Source organism: Vigna umbellata, chromosome 3, assembly GCF_029865625.1.
Source record: "Vigna umbellata cultivar VRB3 chromosome 3, Vumbellata_1.0, whole genome shotgun sequence".
In the NCBI taxonomy this organism is placed as follows: domain Eukaryota; kingdom Viridiplantae; phylum Streptophyta; class Magnoliopsida; order Fabales; family Fabaceae; genus Vigna; species Vigna umbellata.
Genome location: NC_142167.1, coordinates 31,825,062 through 31,850,251, shown reverse-complemented (window position 1 = coordinate 31,850,251; position 25,190 = coordinate 31,825,062). Strand labels below are relative to the sequence as shown.

Below are 25,190 nucleotides of genomic sequence, written 5' to 3'. Positions count from 1 at the left end.
ACTTATGTGAAATTTTTCTATTTTATTCATTTAAAATACTTTAGATAATTATTCTTATAAACTAAAGTTAATCTAAATAAGAATATCTATTGAAACCAATCAGAATGATTTCGATCTTCATGTTTAGTTCTAATATTAGAAAACTAAGTTGGTTTTCACTGAAAGGCATAAAGACCGAGAATCGAGTTAACCAAAATTGTGATTGGGAATGATTCTTCTTTCCATCTCCTTTCTCAAGAATTCTTTTATACTTTAAAAACATTGCATCATGATTAAAGGTGTTTGGTTAAGCTTTTGATAATAACTTGTGTCTCTCTTATTTTATGTTTGTAAACCTCCTTTCATATAATCCATTCATTGATTGTCTTTTTAATATAAACATTTCCTCATGTGAAAATACATTATCTAATATCTGCATTTAAAAAAATATATAAATTATTAACAAATTTAATGCTGCTAAGTAAACTAATTCATGCTTTTCATTATAAAATAACAGTTAAGGTATTAAAAAATTGAGATGATTACGGGTATAAAATTTTATGATCAAATCAGTAATATATATATATATATATAACGTTGGTTTTCATTATTGTTGTTATTTTCATATAAAAAACTTGAATTTCCTTTTCTGATTGGGAATTGGTTCTTTGGTTTTGTTGTGAAACAAAAGGCAAAGTGTAATAAACAAGGCTTTTATTAGAATCCTATCCTTTTCTTGCATCACATACTACTTACATTTCAATCTTCACAAGTGCAATCGCTGATTCGGTAGGAAAAAAATATACCTCTCTTATTTATAAAAACAAATATAAAATAATTTATGTAATTTTAAAGATTAAGTTAGGAGAAAAATGATAATTTTCCGAAAAATGAAATAAAATATAGACAATAGTTAATAAATATTTGAGATTAAAATAATTAACATGAAATACAAATTTACAAATAATTGGATATAAATTGGACATTAAAAAAATGTACAAGGATTTGACACAAAAAGATACAAAAATCTAATATTAGTAATGCACTTTTTTTACTCAATTCTATTACTACAATTATTAGTTTGCTAGCAAAAGAAAACTAAAGGAGAAATTTGTTAATCAAGACGTAAAAAGTGTAGCACGCTTGATTTTACATCCTAAATATAGTTTTCCATATTCTAATGATAAATTACTAATATATTTAAAAAAGTAAGTTAATTAATTTATTCCTGCCTTGTGAAGTAAAAATATGGAAACGGAATTAAGAAGGCGAGTAGGAAGAGACGGTAGAACAATTACTTGGACTTGGGATATTCCAACGGAAATATAGGTTACGATGAGTACTTGAATACAGGTGTCACCTTCTCAGGAGTGTAGGACGCAGCACACGAATCATCTCTTCCCTCCTTTGCGTCTTGCGTCGTGGGTGGTTTAGGACATTTCACAAACACCTTTACTCCAATCTTATTTTCCATCGCCATTACTATAAATCCCATTGCTTTCTTCACAGCTTTCTCTCCCTCGTAGCCTTCGCTTCTCTCCAGCTTCACCATCTCTCCCTCTCCCTCTCTTAGCCTTCCATTCACCATGACTTTCACAATGGATTCAGTTTCGGTGCTAAACCCTAAACTCGCCCATTCTAATTTCTCTCTCCCATTCAACAAGTTTCCCCGTACATCCAACTTCAACCCCTTACTCAAACCCCGCGCTCTTAACGCCGCTCCACCTAACGCCCTCGCCGCCTCCTTCCTCATCCTCCACCGCCGGAAACCGTTAACTGTCTCTTTCACCGCTTCTCACCAAGATTCGGTAAGACTCAGAAGCGAATTAATTTGTCGATTACTTCGTTAGTCAGTTACCGTGGAAGTGTATATGAATTTGTGATTTGGATTGGGGAACTGTGTAGGAACACGGGGAGATCGAAGTGGAGAAGGAGCGTGATGCCCATACGGGGTCTGAGGAGTCGCAGGAGGCGTGGAAACAGACGCTGGACACTTTCAGGGAACAGGCGGAGAAGTTTCGGGGCGTATCTCAGGACGCTTACGAGTTGTACTCGAAGAAGGCCGGTGTCATTCTGAAGGACACCACGGTGCAGCTGAAGGTGCTGGCTGATAAGACCAAGCACGAGTTGAGCACCGCCGCGAAGGAGATCACCGATGAAGGGAAGGAATATTTGTCCGCGGCGGCAGAGAGTTCGCCGGAGGTGAAGGACATTGTGGACACGTTCACCACGCCATCGGATGATATCCATAAGTTGTCTGGACTGAGGGACTTCTATGTTGGCCTGCCGTATGGTATGAATAATCATGTGTTTTTGCGTAGTTGAGTTTTGTATGGGATTGTTATTAGTGCTAGAGTCTCTTTGCAGGGAGCAATTTGAGAGAGTTGTTAATTCCTTGATATAGATTTGTCGTCTTAATTGTGGTCACACGGGTAGTCTGACTAGAAAGCTGGAGTGAAATGTTGCAATGTGTATCCATCGACACATCAGCTCATTTGAGTAGTGCTTATAAGCTTAGGCAATGTTTTTTATGAGTTGTATTTGTTTGGTAAGTAGGTTAGGTCATAGCTCAAATCTAAGATTATTTTCATAGGGTAATTGCAGAACGAAGGTGAAACACTCTAATACTCAAGTTAGCGTGTGTTAAACTTGACGGGAGTAAATGAAGAAGAGGAATTACATATTATGGAAAATCCTGTTTAGGACACTTTTTACAAGAGGTGAATGGTAGCTGTAAAGCTGTTACAATATAAACTACTTTTTATCATTTTACTAGTGTATTGTGAATCGAGATTCCATTTCTCATGTTCAAATTTGTTTAGATTTTATAACTGAATTCGTAGCCAATACTGCTCATATATTTTAAATGTCTTGGTCTCGTTCACTTGTTAGGAGGGGTGGCAGCTAATAAGGATTTGAATTGATAGCTGATAATAATTAGCCTGTGCTAGGAGTTGTATGTCTGCTGATGATGACTGGTGTTAACGGGCATCATCCTGTAATAAAACCACATAAATATTATCCATTCTTCACACAGAGACTGATGCTGGAATCTTTTTAGATGTTGGGACGATTTAAATGCCTTGCTTATGGGCCTCGGGCCTCAATATCAGTTCCCTATAGATGTAATCTCATTAAATGCCACTCTAGGCTTCTACCCACTATCACCCCAAAGATATTATTATATGACTTCTATTATGTTGACTGGGGATATTTATCGTCTGCTTTCCCCTCTGTACTTTGTTTAATATGTTTGTCGTATTCATATTCTTTGTAGGTTTGCTGCTTTCTCTTGGTGGCTTCCTTTCCTTTATGATAACAGGTAACCTTGCAGCCATAAGGTTTGGCGTGATTTTAGGTGGTGCCCTGCTTGCTTTAAGCATTTTGAGTCTGAAATCATATAAAAGAGGACGCTCCTCTGCTCTTGCTTTGAAGGGCCAAGCTGGTGAGATCATATGCTTATTATTTAACTGAAGATATCCCATTTAAAAGAATTGCAAAAATAAATGCGTTTGAATTTGCTTAAATATAATTCTTGTATTCCTTTCAAATGCTCTTTTAAATATTTTGATTATAATAAGTGAAACACATAGTATCCAATTCAATTGTCTTTTTATTTCTATCCTTATTTCTTTCCCTTCATTCAGTACATAACTGGGTTATAAGAATATGATATATTAGCTCACTAAGAGCAAATTATTTTTGGAAATTATTACTTTTCTACAGTTTTCTCAGGGAGCGGCAAAAACAAAAGAGGGTTACTTTCTCAACTAAGTTGAACCAAACATGCACAAATATTCATCCTCGTTAGCTTTGCAATAGTATTGTACTATTATGTGACCAATTGGTTTAATTGACAAATAGATTCAGTTGGTTTTGTGAATGCAACGAACTTGTATGCATGAATTTTATATTGATGAAAATTGGGGAGGTGAATTTAATATTTTCATATAAAATCAGAGTCGGCACTGATACTTAAACAGTTCAATGGACGGGCTTTGTGTTTGGGGAATTCCGATTTACTTGTATTTCTTAAAAAAACATTTGAGCTTCTTTTTTTAATCTTCAAATATGAGTTGGAAACCAAAACTGGCCTTTCTACTTATAACCATTGCAATGCTAACTTGGAACTTGTCTCAGAGAACTATTGCATAATTTTAGGGATTAATGTTACTTTTCTGTATAATTGATGTCTTCTATCCTTGATATTTATTTTTTTGGATGAGATCCTTGGTACTGAAAAGTTACCTACATTACTTCCAGACTAATTCAAGTTATCCTGCATTATATGCATTCTTTCAAGGGGGCAAAACTTTCCTAGTGCCTACTTTTTTCCATCCATGAGACTTGAACAGGAGACTATTTGCTTTGCTTTGTTTTTGTTCACAATATTTTAAATACAAAGCAAATTGTAGTCAACTATGCCGTAATTAAAGAAGAAACAAAACATTCTTTACACTTTTACATATAATGAAATTATGTTTCCATCTTCATGGATTAACTGGTATTGGATTGTTCCAATTTAATCAACGGTTTCGAGTTTGACTGCAGATGTAGTATGTTAAATAATTGGAGAAAGAACTTTACCAACTATTCGAGTGTGATTGTTTCCATGAAGTATGCATGTGGTCTTATACTTAAAAAACACTCATCAACTTTTTTTTGGTCAAAATCTAATTAAGTTTATTAGTTTCAGACTAACTATGCATTTAACTTTTTCAATTGTGTATTTATTTGTTTCTCTATCTTGAAGCTTATTTTAACTTGTTGGACTTGCAGCTATAGCAAGTATACTGTTTCTGCGGGAGATAAACTCGATAGGCAAAGTAAGGCATTCATTATCAATATAAATTTAACTTTCATGCAAATAAAATTAATATCGGTTTCAAATATTTGATAGTTTCACATTCTTTTGTTTTTCCAGGGATCCTCTTATTTCACTGCTCTGATCAGGTTCTTGAAAAATCATTATTTTACTTACACGTGAACTTTTTTTGGTCTTCATTTTGGAGTTAATTGTTACGTTAATGAGAGATAATCTTAGTAACTTGCTGCTATTTCATTCTTAACACAAATTATACGGTTGATCTAAAACCAGATTTTTTTAATGCTATGAAGTTGAGGTGTTGGATGGCATTTAGTTTAATCCAACAAATGGTTGTTTAATTGGAAATTCAGAATGCTGAAATATTGCAATTCTGCCAGAAGCTTTGGAATACAATACTTCTGGTAAAAGACCGAAATGGAAAACTTACATGAAGTTTCAATTAAACTGTAAAATTAGATTGGAAATGGAATATCATTTGGCTTACAGTCAATATTTGTTTAATGCTTTTGATCTTTCTATTAATATTTTGTTATGTAACGACTTTGTTTCACATCTGCAGTGGTGCAGTAGTGGCATTTTATATCTATAGAATAGTACTGGAACGTAGTCAACAAAATGGCACAAACTTGGAAACTGAACCAGGAAACTAGTTCTACGATGAGGTCGGTCTTTTAAAATCATAGATGCCATTTTAAACCAAAATCTCTTTCTACTACTGTATAATCTATTTGTATTTGCTACCCAGTGTAAAAAATTGAAGATCGGCGTGAAGATCAGGTAAAATACTGAAGATCTACGATGATGGTCAGAATAAATTTTGGTGATAATTTTTTCTATGGTTTTTCACGGGCTGGGTCATCAAAGACTAAAAGACCAAATGGAGCTTGGAGAGCGTGGATATAATTTCCCTTGGTAGTGAATTTTGTGGAACATTACTAATATTCTATTATTTATGAGTAATCTCTCTGAGCTGGGATATTACTAAAATCTAGATATATCGTAAGCTGCAGATGGTAGCTTGGTGGAGGGTTACAGATTCTAATATATATAAGTCAGCAGGCAGATACTTTAGATGTGTTTGGATGATGCAGAAAGTTTTGAATTTATATGAAATTAATTTTGGACTGAGGCCATCTGCGTTATTTTTTGTTTTGGTTTTTAGCTGACCTAATTTGCTTTTGACAGAACAATACTTCAAAATTTTTGTTCTATTTTTATTTTATTTTTTTGAGTTTTCTCTTTCTTAGAAAGAGAATGCTGTACTCTTTTTAAAAGTTAAGAAGTTTAAAATAGTTTTTGATATACAGCTAATATGTTAATGATAAATAAAATTGTGAGTATGTTTATAAGGGATAACAAGTCAAAAATACTGATGCTATATTATTAGTTAGTGAATTGGAGAACTAAATATGTAACTGAGACTTTTGAGGTCTTCCGAAGACATGGCTATCGTTAAATTCTAGTATTTTTGCATTAATAAAATATAATATAATTGTTTACATTACTAAAAAATTATATAATTGCGAGTGACTTGTCACTCTTTGATCTCAGTGATCACGGTTTAGCAACCAGTTTCTTCCTGCGTATACCGTTGATTTTCTAATTGTGTAATTTGAAAGATAGCTTTTTGTATAATTTAAGAATTATTTTCTACTTTTATAACTTAAAAAAATTATTTAAAAATTAAAAAAATATAATTTGAATTTTTTTAATTTGAAAATAATATATGAAAAAGTGCGACCGGTTAAGTAAATTTGTTTTCCATGAAGCATTGCTTGATTATCATTTGTTCCTTCAATTCAATAGTAGGCGAGTCACTATATAATAAAAAATTGTTGAACAGACCTACTTATAAATATGTTGAGTATATAATGAAATTAACTGGACATTAATAAGTAGTCAATTAGAAACATTGGAAAATTTGCTATTGATTATTTTATATAATGTTGAGTATTTAATCTGTTACTAAAATTCCATCTGGTAGTAATAACATCTTGAATTCCACGTGTAGTCATGATATGTGAGATGATGAATGTTTACTTTTTTTTCTTTCTATATAAACTATTAACATTTTACCTAATCTCGAGTTACTAATAGAAAAACAATATTTTTATAAAAATTTAATAATTAATGTTTTTAATTCACTTGCAATTTGATTTATAATCAGAAAAATTATTAATCTACTAACAAAAATCTCTTCAATATTCGTGGTCGTCTATTCTAACAATTTATATTTAATCCTTAATTCTCAAGATGGACTTGTCTTATACATGATAAACCCTATATTGAACGACTTTACTTAAAATCAAATAAGTTTTAACGTAAACTCTAATATTGATAAAGACACTCCATTAATTCCTGCAAAAGCTCCAATGTTCCAATTAAACACAATAAAAGAAAACTAGTTATGCATGAGATATGATGGGATGAACCATGTTATTAAAGATATTTGGATATTTGATCTCTTATACTTAGGTTTATTTTTTCCTTAGCCTAATTATGCTAATTTGTGTGCCAATATCTATTTAATAGTGACAAATTCTTTGAATGTTCTTTCATTAAAGAGTCTAAGATGATATTTTTATTGATATGATAAATTATTTTAATTTAATTCAGTTGAATCATTATAATATAATAGTTTTTTTCCTATTGGATTTTTTATCTACTTATTAATGTTAGTTCTATTTTATTGAGTAGCTCACTTAAATATGAATCTGGTATCATAATTTTCTTTTATCCTATTTAATCCAATTCATCAGTATTTAATATCTTACAATAAAAGTTTATGGACCCATCTCCACGTTTCCACTTATCAGAATTATATTCAATAATTTTTTCATCATTCGATACTATTTTTCTATCATATTACATATGTGAAAATCCACAAGTTCATAATAGTGATAACTATACATTCATGAAAAGTGTCTCAAGGTTTTATCTTTTTCCATTTTTCCATTTTTATCCAATTAAAATGTTATTTATTTATTTATTTTTTATCTATGGGGGAATATTTGAATTGGGATTGTGACAGGAATTTATCATGTTGAATCGCCAAGTTCCGTGAAAGACAATCATCTTCTCAAGACAAAGTTGTGTGAACTCATTAGATAATAAGAGTATAGTTTGAAGAAAATTTATAGTTCATTATAAAGAGCTTGTAAGAAACTAAAAATCATAATTTTTACCAAGAAAAACAGAATTAGGTGCAACATGAAAGAGCCGAAACAGCAGAAAATTTTAATGGCAAGACCACATTAGTTTGGAATTTACATTGCTAAGTAATAACAAAGGATATTGTGGGAAGGAGAGATTGCAGTATAAGCTGAGCATGCTGATAAATATCACTTATCTCCATTTAGATATTATGATGAACTTGATTAGATTCCTCAGGTTGATTATCCAAAGGCATGTATTGTGCCATAATTGCCCGTATTTCTGAATCCATATATCTCTGCACATAATTTATTTCAACAAAAAGATCAACAACGAATTCTAGGATGAATATGCATAAATTGTTGGAAAAAGTTTGATCAACAAGACTCAAAATAAGTAAATGAAAACCAAAGCCAGAAACATCAGAATTTGCAATAATCATACCTGGATTCTGTACTTGTAAAATGCATATCCTCCAGAAACAGCAACAACCACGATGAGGATAATCATCCATATGCTCACCCCTGTAGCAGAATATGCACCTGCATTTATAATGAAGTTAAGAAATTAAGAGCTATACAAAGAGTATCTGCAAGGTAAGATTGAAATAAAAACATTGAAGTCTTTGGAAATTATGTACAGATAGGCAGGATTTAAAACACTTGAGCATTCAGAAACATACAAAGAATATCTGCAACACCATCAAGATAATGGAAAGCATACTAGAATTTTCCATTTTGGTTTAAATTGCAAATATAAAGCTCACAAGCTTCTCAAAGAAACCTTGAGACTATACAGATGGAAAAGGAAAGTCCAATGAAACATTGAGGATGGACAAAAGTCATGTTCATCACAAAGAGACATTGTATGTTTAAATGCTTATACAAAAACAAACCATTTAGCAAGGCAATTTTGAAAGTGGTCAAGAAAAAGATAGAACAACTAAATAAGTCTCACCTAGACATGTGTCATTTTCTCGTGAGTAGAACAAACCACTACCACATTTGCATTCATAACTTCCCCAGGTGTTTTTGCATTTGCAACCTGGGCATTGGCAGGCTGTTTTCTCTTGGCACTCATCAATATCTGCAACAAAATCAGAAGCAGAAATGAAGAAAAGCTAATAGCATGATTGCTAACAACTGCAGAAATGTAAATCAAATCCACCAAGAGAAACCACTCTCTCATTTGTGTTTACCATTCTCCAAATACTACAAAACCACCAAATTTAGGGCAACAAATACCTTGACATGACTGGACTCCATCTCCTTTGAACCCAGGAGGACATGTACAACCTTTTCTGTAGTCATCCTGCATTATTAATAAAGAAACAAATGACAATCAGTATCTATCTTATCAGTTTTACACCGGCCACTTCAAACCAAAAAAAAGCACAAAAGGATGACTGAGACAACTTACCAGACAAGCCGTGTAAGCCCTGCCACCTTGAGATCCCTTCCAACAACCACCGTTGTTGAAGTCACAGCTCAAGGTTCCAGATGCTGTTAAGAAATTCAAATTCTCATGAGTATGAAACACATAAAAAAAAATTGAAATTAGCATAAGTGCAAGCTTCCCAACCTCCCCGACTCATAAACAAGGTAGAATGACAGAGTTGATAGAGATCAAGAGTGTAAATTGAGCAAAAGGAGGTAAAAATATAAACACCAATTTGGTGCCATGATGATGATGTGTGTTCTGTTTGGCTTGTTTATGGAATAAATAGATTTTAAAATGTGTAGAGTGGAGAATGAAGTCATTTATCTGAATTCAAGAACTATTTTACCTTCACAGTGGGTATATCCATCTCCAACAAATTTCACATTTTGTACAACCGGGCATTCACATACTCTTCCTCGGAAAGTGTCCTATAATTAGAAAACAATAAGTAGATGGAAAGCCATAAAATGTGCACGACAAGGTTCAGTCAACTAAATACCCGGCAAGCAGTAATGTTAGAGGATTTTTCCTTCCAACAACCACCATTGTTTACCAAACACTCATCTGTTTCCATTTCTGCAAACAGTAATCAGTAAAATCATTAGCATTTGAACAAGATTGGATTTTTAAAGTGTCAGCTACCACTGCACCTACGATTCTATCTAGATCAAAACTACATAATTTCTTTAATCAAAATTGAAAAACGGAAACATCTAAACAAGAAAAAAAAGCAAGAAATTTTAAATTTTCACCAACTTTAGAGATACCAAATAGAGACACTACTTGGTGATAGATAAAGGCAACATACAGTTCAAATCATTTGAAGCAGTTATATATAAAAGCAAGCAACTATAGAAGCAGAAAAGAGTTCCCGATATCACAGATGATTTCTTCTGTAGAAAAGGAGTGAGGGTGGAAGATTCAAGGAGGAAAATAGAAATTAAAAACAAAAAAGAAAGAAAAAAAGGACCTGGAGTTAAGCAAACGGATGGTTCAGTGGTCTCTAGGAAACCTGCACAGATTGCCTTGAGAACAGCGGGTCTTGACAACTTACCTAAAAGCAGTTAAAAGCATATGTTATAAAAAATAATATAATGTAGCAAATAGAAATCAAGACAGCTTGAAAAAATTCCTCGGACCTCTATACTGTCTGTTGTTTATAACAAGAGTAGGCAGTATAGTCACATCACCACGAGTACCTTTGCCAATCTGCAACCCAAGTTAGAACAAATTACCATTCACACATAAAACAACTTCATGGCCTAAATGAAAGGAAAACGCGACAAGAATAACATAAGGAATGTTTGCATTTTAGAAAGCTAACCTGTGCCTCCTGCTCAGCCTTAAGAACAGGATTTTCAACATCTGCATGGGGGTCCCCAATACAGTCCTTAATCTTCTTCAGATCAGCACCTGTAAAGTAAATAGATTGGGAGGGAAGCAAACATATCTTCATTAGAATGTCTTGATAAACCTCTTTGAAAGAAATAACAAAAGAAAAGTTAGTTCAGTTTATACTAAAAATTTAAAAAAATAAATTGAAAAAGAAGATTTGATTGGGTATATGATTCTTAGTTGGGTTTGGAATGATGACAGTGATACTGCTATCAGCAAAGATGCAAATTTGGGTTTGTTCATCCTATACACTATAGCTTCAACATTTCAGAATGTGCTTATTTGAAGTTTTGTAAAGTTATGCCTGGGAAAGAAAAATTGGGAATGTGGCATTCCCATATTTGATACAATCACAAAAACAAGCCCTGAGGAAAGTTAGAATACTATCTTGTTTTTTCTTAATCTTCATGCCTATGGTGAGAGCTGGGTATGTTCCTTCCTCATGTTACTATGAGATGTTCTTTTATAACCCAACTAATAAGTTTCATTTTCTCTATCTTTTTCCTCTTATCATTTGACTTCTGAAAAATATCTCCAGAAATATTAATTTTAATTAAACATATTTTGAATTTACCCAGGCATCATTTTCACACAAATTTTTCTGAACAATGTCATCCTTCGTTTGTAATAATATGCCTTCGAACAAATGCCTCCATAAAAGACAAGGCAAGGCCCCTGGATGCCAAATTATTAAAACCACAAAATTGAAACCACAAAATTAAAAGAAATTATTGTTTGAAATCAAAAGCATCATATGATTTTTCATCTTGAGAAAATTTTGGCAACCCATTCAAAATCAAACACCAAATAGAAACAAAAGACAGTTCAGTAGAGTATGCAGAGAAACATGAACTGCCCAACATACCAAGAGATTTAATAACTTGATCTGAGCATTCTTCTGTGTACTTCTTCTCTTTCATGGGGCAACGAATTGAAAAGTCGGTAACATAGTCCCACCACTGCCAAGGCTTTCCACTTTCATTTGCCACTTTATAGAAACAAGCTTGGCGTAAGTTTTGAACAACAACATCTTTGCCATCATACCCACTACTGAAATCTTGCTCGGGATCTGGAGCACAGTACCTTCCATTGTTTATGCATTGAGACTTGCACTGTTTGCTCAAGAGAAATGCTTCAGGACAAAACCAAGTTATATAGCGAGGGGTAAACTGAGTGAACCCTTTCCGCTCAAGCAGCTGAGCAACCCCTTTAAAGTCCTTCAGAAAATTAATTAGACTGTCACACTTTTGTCCACACTCGTCGTTGCTATTTGTCCATAACTCATACTCAACTCTATCATCAGGATGTGGAAGAGCCTCTCTCCAATCAAGATTCATGTTAACCATTTCCCCATCAGAGAGAGCTTTTTTTATGCTATCCCCCAAGGATTTGCTGATAAGAACAGAAGGAATACTAATATTTTCCACGTAATCATCATCTGTACCTTTCCCTTCTTCAGGAGTGTCCATAGTGATCAATGTTTCTGCCTTGTCATCAGCCACAAGAATAGCTGCTGCTCCACCATTCTGTGCATTCCATGCCTTCAAAGTGAAGTAGCAATCTACCAAAATGACCAGAGGAAAAATTTAAACGGTTGAACCATTTTTGTGTTCCTAACAACCTACGCATGGATATCATCAAAATGACATACACTCTAGAAATAAAATAGGTATCATACCAGAAAAATGTCCCTTTTTTGTTTCTTTTGTAATGGTTCTACGCCAATGGATACTTTATCGCTACTCCATCATCACAAGCAACAAAATAGAAAGCGAAAAACTTAGGGCCTGTTTGATTTCCTTCTTATTTTTCAGTTTTAGAATCTGTTTTCTACAATTGTTTCGTACTACTCAGCAATCAACTTCTCATGCAAAAACTAAAAACAGTTTTTAATTAAGGATAGAAATCAAACACACTCTTAAACACAAGAAATTATGCATTGTTTATTGACATGAGCATTGAATGCAACATTATAACGTCTTTTGGTGCAACTCCAGGTAAACTTACCAACTACTAGGTGAAGAACAATGTTACCAACTAACTAGAAAACGGCTATTCACTATTCAATTAATTGAACAACTAACCGAACTTTCCATCTCATGCCATAAGAAACAAAAAACAAATAAAGCAATTCTGATCTACAACATATTCAAAAAGTTACCACAATCATATGTCATTTCCAAATTTGGTTCTTTTATGTGATATTCATAAAGTGGAGAAGAATTTAAAAGGACCAATGGGAATTTCACCTCCACGATCCACAAGTAGAAAGGTGGGGAACCCTCCTGGCTTGGACTGAAAATTGACATCAGTGAAGTTGAGGCACCCCTTCTGATTCACCTTTGGGTATAGCACAGAGCCGACCAATGTTCCTCCATACATGGGGACCCCAAAATTTCCAATTGCACATTCATATGTCCCCTTCAACGATGAGGGAGCAGTCACTCTCAAACTGTTCTTCTCCACCACAAACCTACCCACAGTACACCCCAATAACAAACCCCAAACACACAACAAAAGATTCGGTTTTGTGCCCATCTTCTTCTTCTTCTTCTTCCCACACAAGAAAAGGAAGAAGATCAGGATGAACAGGAAAAACTGAAATTCAAAGTGCAATTAATGCAGAGCGTGATCAAAGTTCAAAGACCCAGATGAGGAAAATGAGAAGTTAGGCAGAAAAAAAAAAAGGCTTTTGAGTTCGATGAAGGTTTATGGCGTTCTGGGTCAGCAGAGTGATGCGTGAGAATGGAAAAGCATCGAAATCTTGAAGGCGTCGAAATAATGGGGAGACGTGTCAGTTAAGTTCAACTGTAATAGGAATCATCGCCGTAGGAGATAAAAAAACAAAACCAACAAACAAACATTATAAGACAATTTATTTATTTATTTAATTATTATTGTTGCTATTATCGAAGGTGATCCATATCTACATTTTTAGTTCTTAATCACTTGCTCGATTTGTATTTTTGAAATCTTCTATTATTACTAGTTAGTATTACTCAAGATGCAATGTGTATTTAATAAACGATTACTTTATATGATTTTTATGTACAATAAATAAATAGTTTTGACTGTGTAAATTATATACTACAATTAAAGTTCAAAATAAATACATATTTTAAATACATAATTACTTTTAAATTTATGATAATAACTAATATTGAGAAATAACTTTTTTTTTTATGACAAACATGCTATAATTGATTGAAAAAAATTAAAAGGATAGATGAAAAGAGAAAATTAATAGCAAAAAATTTGAAAATATATTTGACCAAGAAATATTTCTAGAAAATTATATGGTTGGAAGATAATTCGTAAAAATGGCCATCTTTAAATTCTAATTAATATCTATAGAACATAGATGTTATAGCTTTAGTCTTAACTGATGCTAAATTCAGTAACTAATGGGACAATACATTATTAACAAATATAATCAAATATATTTAACTGAAGAATATCCAAAAATATAAATATTAAATTAATTATTAAGCATGAGTTTATCTATAATTAAATATTCAACATTAAATTTACGTATTCAAACTTGACTTTATCAACATCAATTCCAGAATAATAAAATAAGTAAGATTTGTAATATTTGTTGGCCATGGACGGCGCATTGAAAAAATAATAAATATTTGGTGTGTGAAATTTCTTTTAACATGGTAAACAATTTCTTAGCGACTAATATTTTATTTAATTTTATGAGAAATATGATTCGTCATTTTCAATAGTTTTTTCAAATATTTTGAACTAAGTATTTGTTTTTATTTTAATTTTTTAATAAAATAAACATATTTTGTTTTTATGTATTTATTTAATTTATCTATCAACAAAAAATAACTTAAATCAATATATTCTATCTATTTTTTGAATAAATATATTTTAAAATCATGCATTTAAAAAATATATTTTTAAAATTTAAATAAACTTGCTTAGTTGCTTCATTAATTGACATTTTGACCCAAACACTGATTTACGAGGCATTTGGTTGGAAGGCAATATATGATATATGATTAGAAGAGATGATTATCTATTTTTTACTATAAATTAACAGTTTAGTTCAACTGTCATATTAATAACATATGATTGTTTTACATTATTTTACATCTATTATATTATGTTATTTAATAAGAGAAGAGATAAAACAATTTACATGAAGATTAAGTATAGCAATGATTATAATTAAATGGTAACAGAGACCTTATTTTATTAATTCTTGACTATCAGTTTTTTTAAAAAAAATATTTCTGTGTTAAAACTATTATTTTAATGTTCATAAGAAAGATAAATTAGGATTAAAAAGAAAATAAAGTTTTTATATCTGTAAATAAAATATTATGCTATACGCTGATCCATATAATTCATACCCAGTATTATATTAATTAATAGTTTGAATTAACATTTTATTTTATAAAATTGACCAAAAGTTGAAGCTTATTTAGCTTATGTAATATAATGTTTATCAAATGTTATCTTTTACTCTAGGCAAAATTAACCTAATATACATTTTTTAAAATATAATTCGGTTATGAATTTTTTCAGATTTCAAAATTTGATAGTGAATTTTTTCAAACTTTGAAATTTGATTCTAGATTTTTTAGATTTTGAAATTAGGTTTGAATTTTCTTAGAATTTGAAAGCTAGTTTTAGATTTTCATAAACTTGATTTCAAATTTAGTTTTGAATTTTTTTCGAGTTTCGAAATTAGATTTTGAATTTCTTGGATTTCAAAACCTAGTTCTGGATTTCTCAGATTAAGAACTGGTTAAAATCCGATTGTAAATTTTCTTAAATTTCAAAATTTGGTTTTGAATTTTAAGGAAATTGAATTTCCGAATTCCTGAAATCCAGTTATGAATTTTTTGAATTTCGAAAACCGATTATAAATTTTCACATTTTAAAATTTGGTTCTGAATTTTAAAAAATTATATTTTGAAATCCGATACATGATTTCTCAAATTTTGAAATCAGGTTATGAATTTTCTTGAATTTTGAAATCTTTCTCAAATTTCAAAATTTAATTTTAGATTTTCTTAAATTTTAAAATCTAATTCTGAATTTTTTTTGTTACAGAATTTCAAAATCTGATAATATATAATTTTTTTTTATGAAATTTTGAAATCCAGTTAATTATTTTGAATGTAAATGAAATGAAATGAAAGAGTGGAGATGATGAGGCTGAAGGGTGTCATGGCAACACGCCGAAGGAAATTAAATACGATTTTAATTCCTAGTGAAAGTCAAAATATAAAAGTTGCAAGGGATAATTTAGGAATATGGGAAAGTTGGGATGCAAGAAAAAGACTCTTTCGGTCTTTCTCCAGGAGATCCTTTAGGGTGTGTTCTTTTGGGGTAATTTGTGGGAGATGATTTGGGAGAAATGATTTGAATGGATTTGAATGGATTTGACGATAATTTTTTAGTTGTTTTTTTGAGTGGATTTGTGGGTAATTGAGAGTGGATTTAGAAGTAAAGTTTATGAGAATTAGTGTAGGATTTGATTGATGTGATAGATTTTAAAAATTAGTTTAATGGGTAGAAAATGAAGATGACCAAATTGCCCCTAGGTTATAAAAGTATTATAAAATGTAATTTTGTAATGTTATATTTAATTGTAAAAATGTTTATGAATAGGAAAAAATTACAAATAATTGTTAAAATTAATGTTTAAAAATTATAAAAGTTATAATGTAGTAAAATGAATGTATTTTAAAATATAAATTTAAATTGTAATATAATTTAGTACGAAGTGATGTGAATTTATAAGTCATTGAAGTGAGAATGATTAATATTAATCAAACAACCACAATTAAGTAGCAAGTTATAATATTACATGATCTAAAAAAAATTTAAAAATTCGACATACAAATATAAGTCAAATACAAAGAAACTTATATATATTAAAGTGATGTAATACATTATCGGAAATATAATGAAGTTAATAACTTATATATATGAACCACTACCAAAGAAAGAGCTCAATAATTGTAACAACACAATCAAGCACTGAAGATTGAATAAACATTCATATTATATTATTATATTATAATTATGTTAAGGTTTATGTTATTACTAGCTTAGTTGAATCTGAACCTTGCATGGTATCAAATCTTCGGTGATAATAAATATTCCATCTTCTTTTCTACCTTGTATATTATGACACATCCACTACCACCTCCTACCCCATTCCTAATCTCTCCACGTTAGCTACTTTCTTCAATACAGCAGCACAACCAAAATCACTACGTGTCCACCTCCTTTTTTCCCTTCCCATCTTCACTTTTTGCCTTTTTGCAAATGTACATTGCAGTTTGCAGTTGCAAGGCACCTTCTTGTCTTAGCTACTACTAGTTTTTGCTTACTTTAACATTCTTCACAACACACCTTCGCCTACCTCAACAACAATACCTTTGCATCCCATCCTCTGCTACGTCCAGCCTCCACCATCATCCATCATCCTCCACCTTCCTCACCTTCATGTGGGTTTGTGAAGAAGAACAACAAGCTGCAGGTCATCCGCTGTGCATCGTTCAGGCTCCGCCATGCTCCACCTTCGTCTCCTTCATTCGGCATTTTCAATTACAGGACCACCAATTTTCGAATGCGGGTAACCGGTTACTCAGTGCGTAACCGATTACGTATGGCTTCGTTTTCATCCTCTTCAGCGTAACCGGTTACACCCTCCAATAACCGATTACACCACCCTCGCTTTTAACTTCCTTCACCCGTAGCTACATCTCTGCACCGTATTTTACATAACCATGGTTGTCTTCTTCCTCTTCAACCGCATCCTTCAACAGTAAAAAGTGAGCATGTCACTACAGCATATGCCAAATGTGGGTAATATTTTATGTTATTATGTATACGGTATTACGGAAATGAGGCAGGGCAAATGTGTAAACGGGTAAGAATCCGCGCAAATCATCTCAATTATACGAAGATCGTTGAAACCGTGCCATCCCGCAAATCCGTCCATTTCCGTCTTCGACAATCGCTTGAAACGAACACGCTCACCTCTGTCCATCGTCGCTCGCAAATCATTGTGAACAGTGAATTCCCTTCATGCGAACACAGCCTTAAAGAGAGTTACTCTTTACACCAATTCAATTGCTTCCTCCGCTATCACATTTTTTTTAAATTTTAAATCTATTCTTTACATTTTAAAAATTTCTATACCTTTATTTTTTTTCTTCAACGTTAACATTTGGTAAATAAAAAATTCTATGTCACATATGTTAATGTGAGCACATCCATTTAAGCTTTATGTTTTTTTTTTCTTTTAGTTTATTAAAATATTATATTTTAATTAATTTATAGATTATTTAAATTTTTTATTTTTTTTATAATATTACGTAAATTTATTTTATTTTATTTAAGTAAATAATTATTATTAATTTAATTTAATTAAATTATTTTTAATTAATTAATAAATAAATATACCACATTCGTTAAGTTTTTCTTTTTTTTTTAAGTTTTTAGTTTATTAAAATATTATATTTTAAATTAATTTATAGATTATTTAAATTTTTTGTTTTTTATAATATATTACGTAAATTAATTTTAATTTATATAATTAAATTAATTATTAATTTAATTAATTTAAAGTAAAATAAAAATCAAATTTAATTAAATAAAATAAAATAAATTTACGTAATATATTATAAAAACAAAAAAATTAAATAATGTATAAGTAATTTAAAATATAATATTTTAATAAACTAAAAGTTGAAGAAAAAACTTAAACAGATACGGTCATATATGTTGATTATAATTATTTAAAAAATAATATAATTAAATTAAATTATTATTAATTATTTCATTAAATAAAATTATATATAATTTCGTAACAAATAAAATTTAAATAATACCTATATATTAATTTAAAATATAATAAATTAATAAATAAAAATTAAATCTTTTAATAGATGTGACATAAGATTTTTTAAAATATAAAAAATAGTATTTTAAAAATATGATAGTACAGGAATAATTTGAAGTGGTGCAGGAAGTAACCCTTTCCTTTAAATCACTATTGGGCCTTCTTTACAATCCAAAAAGGCCGACGGAAAGAAAAACAACCACTCACTTCAAATTGACATGTCTAGAATCAAATTGATCAATTCAGTTTACATATATATATATATATATAAAGATAAACGGGGATAAAATAAGATGTTTAATAGGAATACGAGTAACTCATTATGTTGGATGTGATGGTATAAATCCATCAAACTCATAATGTCCCTATCATATATTTTCTCTGAGTTACACGTGACTCCAAAAAAAATTGAATAAAATATGGCGATTCATGTTGAAAAAAAATATCACAATTATAAAAAAAATCACAATTGTGTAATGAAAATTCCTAATGGCAACATCATCCAAACATGGTGCTAGTTTACCTAATATTAAATATTACCATAAGGTAATTATATACTTATAATAATTTAATTTTTAAGTAATATTTGTGTAAAAGTTATTCTTTATTATAATTTAAAATTATTATCATTTATTAATAAAATAAATATTTTATTAAAATGAAAATAAAATTTGAGTAACTAAAACTGTTTCGGTTATAGGGCTAAGTCACTAAATACCTTCACAATCTGTCCTTCTTCGCCGTCCGGTTTCGTTCCTTGAGTCTCTTGTCCGCTAGTTCGATCAGGGTGTATCTGTTAAAGATACTCCGATGCCAAAGTCAGTAATTGAACCGTCAGGTTATATAATACGACAATGACAGTAATAAATGCACAATAATTGACTCTACTTACATGTTATTTTTGACTTATATTTATAGTTTATGAGCATGGGCCTAGGATTAGGGATATTTTAATCTCGGCCCAATCCTGGTCCAGTACCCTTAAACGTGATTTACCTTAATCTCCTTAACATTAATCATTTACGCTTATTTGTTGGTCGTCCGGTTATGTCTTCATTATGGACTGTAACGACCGCCCGGTCAGGCCCCTCAAGCCCTAGTCAACGAAGGTGACGTTGGGTTTAAATGGCCGTCAGGAGTCGCTTGGAGGTTGAGCTTTTCTATTGGTTTTTTGAAAATGGTGTTTGAGCGGGAGAACACGTGTCACAACAGCACGCGAACATCTTCTTAGGTAGTGGGAACGTTGCTTTGATCTGGACCATTGATCGTGGTTGATCTTAACGGATGAGGTGAAGTGACGGTTTTCGGAAAATTTTCTATAAATAGGGACGCCAAGGACCGTCATTTTCACTCTTTATTCTTCCTTCTTTCCAACCGTTCGGTGCATTCTTTTTCCAAGGTAACTTAATAATGTTTGCAGTTAGTATTTCTTCGTTTGAGGAGTCGGCGGGCCAGGGTGGCAAGGGTGCGGTAGGCGGCGACGTTCGATCTTCAAGCTCGGTGTCGTCTTCTTTCCTCGAGAGGTCCGATGAGTGAGAAGTGGATTCAGGGCTGGGGTCACCATTCTATGAAGAAGAGAGGGTCATAAATGGAACGTCCCTCTTTCTTCTAAAGGGCGACGACGTTCGTATCGATCGGGAGAATGCCGAAATGTCCAGCGGTTGGCCACGCGTTAAAGGGTACGATTGGGCTTCCCATGACGTCGATACCTTTGTGTCTAACTTCAGTACTCGGGAGGAACTTCAGTGGTGTGCCGACCGGTCACACATAGCACGCGATGTGGAGGACGCTTGTTTAATCCATCTGGGGGTGAGTCATCGGAACGAGCGAGTTTTTCATGGAAAGGGGGCCAACGAAGAAGATTTCTTCTTTGTGTACACCTACATGTTCAACCAGCTGTTCCTTCGAGTGTCGTTCACATCCTTCCAAGCGACCGTCCTCCGGGAGCTAAATGTTGCCCCTTCCCAACTTCATCCCAACGGTTGGGTGGCCATACAAGCCTTTGTGATGGTATGCGCTGCCATGGGGATTACTCCATCCGTGTTAGTCTTTCTCCATTATTTCAACATCCGACCTTTAGCGAGACAAGGATGGGTGTCTCTTTCTTCCGTTCAAAGTCGAACCCTGTCAAACCGTATAGTGAATCCTTCAAAAACTTCAATAAGCGATACTTCAAAAACTTCAAGAAGCGATACTTCAAAGTGATAATAAGAGACTCCGATCGGTCAAAATTCCATGACGAAGCAGGGCTCCCTTTGTTCCCTTTTTATTGGACAAGGGACCCTCGAAAAATAAACGCACGGGCGGTTGGTTGCATGACCCCCGAAGAGCTAGAGGCCCTAAGGATTCTCAATTCCCTGCCCCGTCGCCTTGGTGCCCGCGACTTCGTTGAGTGTCTGAGTCATGAGGATTTTGACCAGATAATGTTCGGTATGGTATTTTCAATGGATTTGCTTATTGTCTTGTTGTTTAACTTAGCTAAATTTTTACATGTCTCTGCCGGCGTTACGCAAAACTAGTTTCAGTTCCTCCCACAAACGTTAGGGGGAAAGCAGTTCCAAGGCCCGAGACCCCCGAACGGCTTCATCCAGTCGCGCGACTGCGCCCATTAAGATTCGTCCGGTGGTTCCCCTTACGGAACAAGTGACGGTGGCTGTTGCACCACCTAATACGGTAGTCGACTTAGAGCCTTCTACTGGGACTGTTCCGACCGCCACGACCGTTCCTTCTTCAGAGAAGAAGAGGAAATCGAAGGAAGGGGAGAAATCCTCTTCCAAGAGGAGCCGTCGAGAGGGAAGCTCGCCGCACCTCATTCCCGCCAGCATTTTTGATCCCGAGTTTCAAGTGAGTTCTCGTATGAACTTTCACATGAGCTCCTCTCAGCGTGCTGTTGTTGAGCCGATATCTGAGGGGGACCTACTCAACGCTGCTCTAGAGTTGACCGCCCGAGGGGCGATGTTGACTTGGTGTGCTCGCGAGCTTGCCAATCGTAAGGGAGCCCACAACCTTCAGGCCAAGCTGGATGAGGAGAAGAGGACCTCATATGCTCTCCGGGTTCGGGTGGAAGCTTGGGCCATTGATCACGCTGGATGTGCTGAGCGACAGAATAGCCTACAAACGAAGCTTGATGACGCTCGCTCAGAGTTGACCAAGATCTCTGATCAACTGAAAGTCGCTCGGGCGAGGGCGGATCGATCAGCTGAAGAGGTTGGTAAGCTGAGAGTCGAGGTCAAGAGACTGGGAAGGAGGGAGAAAGCGTTGGCCGGCCAAAATGAAACCCTCACTACCGAGCTGCTCAAGGCGAACGAGACGATCGCGACGTTAAACTCAAATGTGGTGATCGAGCATGAAGAAGGCTTCAACAAAGCGATGAGCCAAGCGACCTTCCTCCTGAATGTGGATCCTTTGGCTTCCGGTTTTAACATCCATCAAGATGTGTTTAACGGGAAGATGCTCCCGATAGACGAGGCCGGTGATGAGGATGCGAGTGTGGACGAACCCGTGCAAGTCGACGATGCGGTTCCTGAAGACCCGTTGGTGGATCAAGCCGGGGAAGACGAGTAGGCGGGATGCCGGCCAAGGGGAAATTATTTTGTTGATTTTTTGCTATGCGGCCGAATGTTAAAACACTTAGGTTTGGTAGGTGATTTTGTGGCGGCTTCTTAATACCATTCATTGTAAATAGCTTCCTCCTTATATGAAAGTTATATTTTGCTAAAGTGTTGTTTTGATTTATTTCCTCGTTTGCCGGATATATTAAGTGTAGCTTATGGACAACGGATTTTAATTGTGCTGATACTTTTTCTTGTTTTTGACCGGGCGTTTTGCTTCGTCCAATCAACTACTTTACAAATTTAATTTTTTCATGCCGAGCGGTAGCGCATTCGCGAGGATTCACCGTTATTTGCTCGGCGAAGTTGATAGTACTTATGTTTGGAACTTCGTCCATTAACTTAGTTTTTATTTTCGAGATGCATGGCTTGAGATGTGAACTCGTCGTTCACCGCTCCGGCCAAGCTGATAGTAGTTCCTTTTCGGAACTCCGCTCATAAGCTGGGATCTGTTGCATCGAGCGACATGGATTGAGTTGGGAGCTCCCCGTTCACTGCTCGGCCAAGTTGACAGAAATTCCTTTTTGGAACTCCGTTCATCAACTTGGGTTTCTTTGTACCGAGCGGCAAGGATTGAGTTGAGAACTCCCCGTTCACCGCTCGACCAAGTTGACAGGAGTTCCTTTTTGGAACTCCGTTCATCAACTTGGGTTTCTTGGTACCGAGTGGCAGGGATTGAGTTGAGAACTCCTCGTTCACCACTCGGCCAAGTTGACATCAGTTTCTTTTTGGAACTTCGTTCATCAACTTGAGTTTCTTCTTACCGAGCGGCATGGATTGAGTTGGGAACTCCCCGTTTACCGCTCGGCCAAGTTGACAGCAGTTCCTTTTCGGAACTCCGTTCATCAACTTGGATTTTGTTCCTTCATTCGTTTTTTATTGGCAATATTGCAAAAATTTGATCGGGGCCAAGGGCCTTGAACATTGTATTAATCATTGAAAAGAAGAGTACAATATTTGATCATTTAACTAAAATGAAATTTCAGATGAGTAACATTCCAGTATTCGGGATCTGGTGTCCGTCCGGAGGTGTGAGCTTATACGCCCCGTTACCTAGGGCCGCTGAAATTCGAAAAGGCCCTTCCCATTTAGCAGCGAGCTTGCCGTGGGAAGCCGTTCGCCGCGCGTCACCAGTTTTCCTCCATACCAGGTCACCCTCTTGGAAGCTTCTAGGCCGAACCTTGGAGTTGTATTTTCTTTCTACCATCCGCTTGCATGCTTCTGCCCTTAGCACCGCCCGACCTTTGCGCTCTTCCAGGGTATCGAGTTCCACCCTTAACTCCCCGTCATTCAAATGAATATCCTCCATCCAGCGTCGTAGAGATGGCTTTCCTAACTCGACCGACAACATGACATCAGTACCATACGTAAAGTTAAAGGGAGTCTCTCCGGTTGTTCCATGCGAGGTGCATCTATAAGCCCACAGGAATTCTTGGAGCTCGTCGACCAACACTCCCTTTTTTTCGCCTAGACGTTTCTTCAACTCGGCCACTATTGTCTTGTTCATGGCCTTCACTTGATCGTTCGTCTAAGGGTGCTCCACAGAACTGGTCACGTGTTTAATTCCCAAGCCTTTGTAAAACTCGCCTAATTTTTTATCAATGAACTGTCGTCCATTGTCTGTGACGATCGTGCGGGGAAGACCGAATCGGCATATCAGTTTCCAGCAGAACTTATGTACTTGCGACACCGTTATGGTTGCCAAGGCTTCAGCCTCCACCCATTTGGTAAAGTAATCAATCGCAACGAGAATAAACTTCTTTTGTGCCTGGCCTGTGGGGAACGGGCCGACAATGTCCATTCCCCACTGAGCGAACGGCCAGGGCGACACCATTGTTTGTAGGGCGTGCGGAGGCACATGTGTGGTATTGGCATGGGCCTGACAGCTGATGCATTTATGAGCGAATGTCTTGGTGTCTTCCTCCATGGATGGTCAGTAGTATCCGGATCATCTCAACTAGGTCGTCAACGCTCATGTTCCTCGTGGTCACCATTGGGTTTATCAAGTAACTCGGCCCCACGGTGGGTGTTTAAATGTTTCGGTTATAGGGCTGAGTCACTAAATACATTCACAATTTATCCTTCTTCGCCGTCCGGTTTCGCTCCTTGAGTCTCTTGTCCGCTAGTCCGGTCAGGGTGTACCTGTTAAAGATACTCCGATGCCAAAGTCAGTAATTGAACCGTCCGGTTATCTAATACGACAATGGCTGTAATAAATGCACAATAATTGCCTCTACCTACCTGTTACCTTTGACTTATATTTATAGTTTTTGAGCATGGACCTAGATTAACGATATTTTAATCTCGGCCCAATCTCGGTCCAGTACCCTTAAACGTGATTTACCTTAATCTCCTTAACATTAATCATTTACACTTATTTGTTGGTCGTCCGGTCAATTTGTCTTCTTTGTTGGTAGTTCATGTCTTCATTGTGGACTGTAACGACCGTCTAATCATATGGTACAGAAACAATAATAAATTAAATCAATAATCTAAAAAGTGTAACAATAAAGCAATGATTGAAAGATCGTAGTTTTAAACAGTTGAACATTGAACATTACAGTTATTATTTTAAGAGTAAGATATAAGTTTCATCTATTGAATATATTATTTAAAAATAATATAAGCAGCTTATTGCATAATTTTAAAGTTAGAAACAATATGTAAAAGTTAATTTATGTAAAAGCTAAAGTTAAATTTTTAAAGAATATAAAAGATTTATAAAAATTATCTTATTCATAAACTAATTTTATATTATGATGAAATTAATTTATTTTTTTTATTTTCTCTGTTAGAAATGTTTATAAAGAAACTAGTATATTGTTGCTATAAGAAACAAGTGTTATATAGATTTTGCTACAACTATTTCCTTTTAAACGAAGAAATAACTGAGTAGAGATCAAAA

The 25,190-nt window shown here is 34.2% G+C and overlaps 3 protein-coding genes across 3 annotated transcripts; 1 reads left to right on the top strand and 2 right to left on the bottom strand.

The window, feature by feature from the left end:
- Positions 1 to 1,332: 1,332 nt before the first annotated feature.
- On the top strand, positions 1,333 to 5,935 carry LOC124839318 (Transmembrane proteins 14C). The gene is made up of 7 exons (XM_047315087.2): positions 1,333 to 1,787; positions 1,885 to 2,272; positions 3,257 to 3,424; positions 4,759 to 4,805; positions 4,904 to 4,932; positions 5,367 to 5,469; positions 5,553 to 5,935. The coding sequence occupies exons 1-6, from the start codon at positions 1,566 to 1,568 to the stop codon at positions 5,455 to 5,457; spliced, it is 945 nt and encodes a 314-aa protein (XP_047171043.1). The 5' UTR covers positions 1,333 to 1,565; the 3' UTR covers positions 5,458 to 5,469; positions 5,553 to 5,935.
- A 1,994-nt stretch (positions 5,936 to 7,929) lies between these two features.
- On the bottom strand, positions 7,930 to 13,620 carry LOC124839319 (vacuolar-sorting receptor 1-like). Its single transcript, XM_047315088.2, has 12 exons — positions 13,045 to 13,620; positions 11,661 to 12,356; positions 10,725 to 10,813; positions 10,540 to 10,609; positions 10,371 to 10,454; positions 9,900 to 9,976; positions 9,747 to 9,828; positions 9,380 to 9,462; positions 9,205 to 9,271; positions 8,918 to 9,046; positions 8,405 to 8,502; positions 7,930 to 8,258 (listed from the first exon to the last, which is right to left on the bottom strand). The coding sequence occupies exons 1-12, from the start codon at positions 13,331 to 13,333 to the stop codon at positions 8,163 to 8,165; spliced, it is 1,860 nt and encodes a 619-aa protein (XP_047171044.2). The 5' UTR covers positions 13,334 to 13,620; the 3' UTR covers positions 7,930 to 8,162.
- A 9,647-nt stretch (positions 13,621 to 23,267) lies between these two features.
- On the bottom strand, positions 23,268 to 23,792 carry LOC148202250 (uncharacterized). Its single transcript, XM_088109570.1, has one exon. The coding sequence runs from the start codon at positions 23,790 to 23,792 to the stop codon at positions 23,268 to 23,270; it is 525 nt and encodes a 174-aa protein (XP_087965696.1).
- Positions 23,793 to 25,190: the final 1,398 nt, after the last annotated feature.

Excerpts from the sequence above, each read along its gene's own strand:
- LOC124839318 (XM_047315087.2), top strand. The coding sequence starts at position 1,566 with ATGACTTTCACAATGGATTCAGTTTCGGTGCTAAACCCTAAACTCGCC. Across the intron at positions 1,788-1,884 it reads CCGCTTCTCACCAAGATTCG|GAACACGGGGAGATCGAAGT; the intron begins GTAAGACTCAGA and ends GGAACTGTGTAG. Across the intron at positions 3,425-4,758 it reads TGCTTTGAAGGGCCAAGCTG|CTATAGCAAGTATACTGTTT; the intron begins GTGAGATCATAT and ends TTGGACTTGCAG.
- LOC124839319 (XM_047315088.2), bottom strand. The coding sequence starts at position 13,333 with ATGGGCACAAAACCGAATCTTTTGTTGTGTGTTTGGGGTTTGTTATTG. Across the intron at positions 10,455-10,539 it reads AAACAACAGACAGTATAGAG|GTAAGTTGTCAAGACCCGCT; the intron begins GTCCGAGGAATT and ends AACTGCTTTTAG. Across the intron at positions 8,259-8,404 it reads TTTACAAGTACAGAATCCAG|AGATATATGGATTCAGAAAT; the intron begins GTATGATTATTG and ends AATTATGTGCAG.
- LOC148202250 (XM_088109570.1), bottom strand. The coding sequence starts at position 23,792 with ATGAACAAGACAATAGTGGCCGAGTTGAAGAAACGTCTAGGCGAAAAA.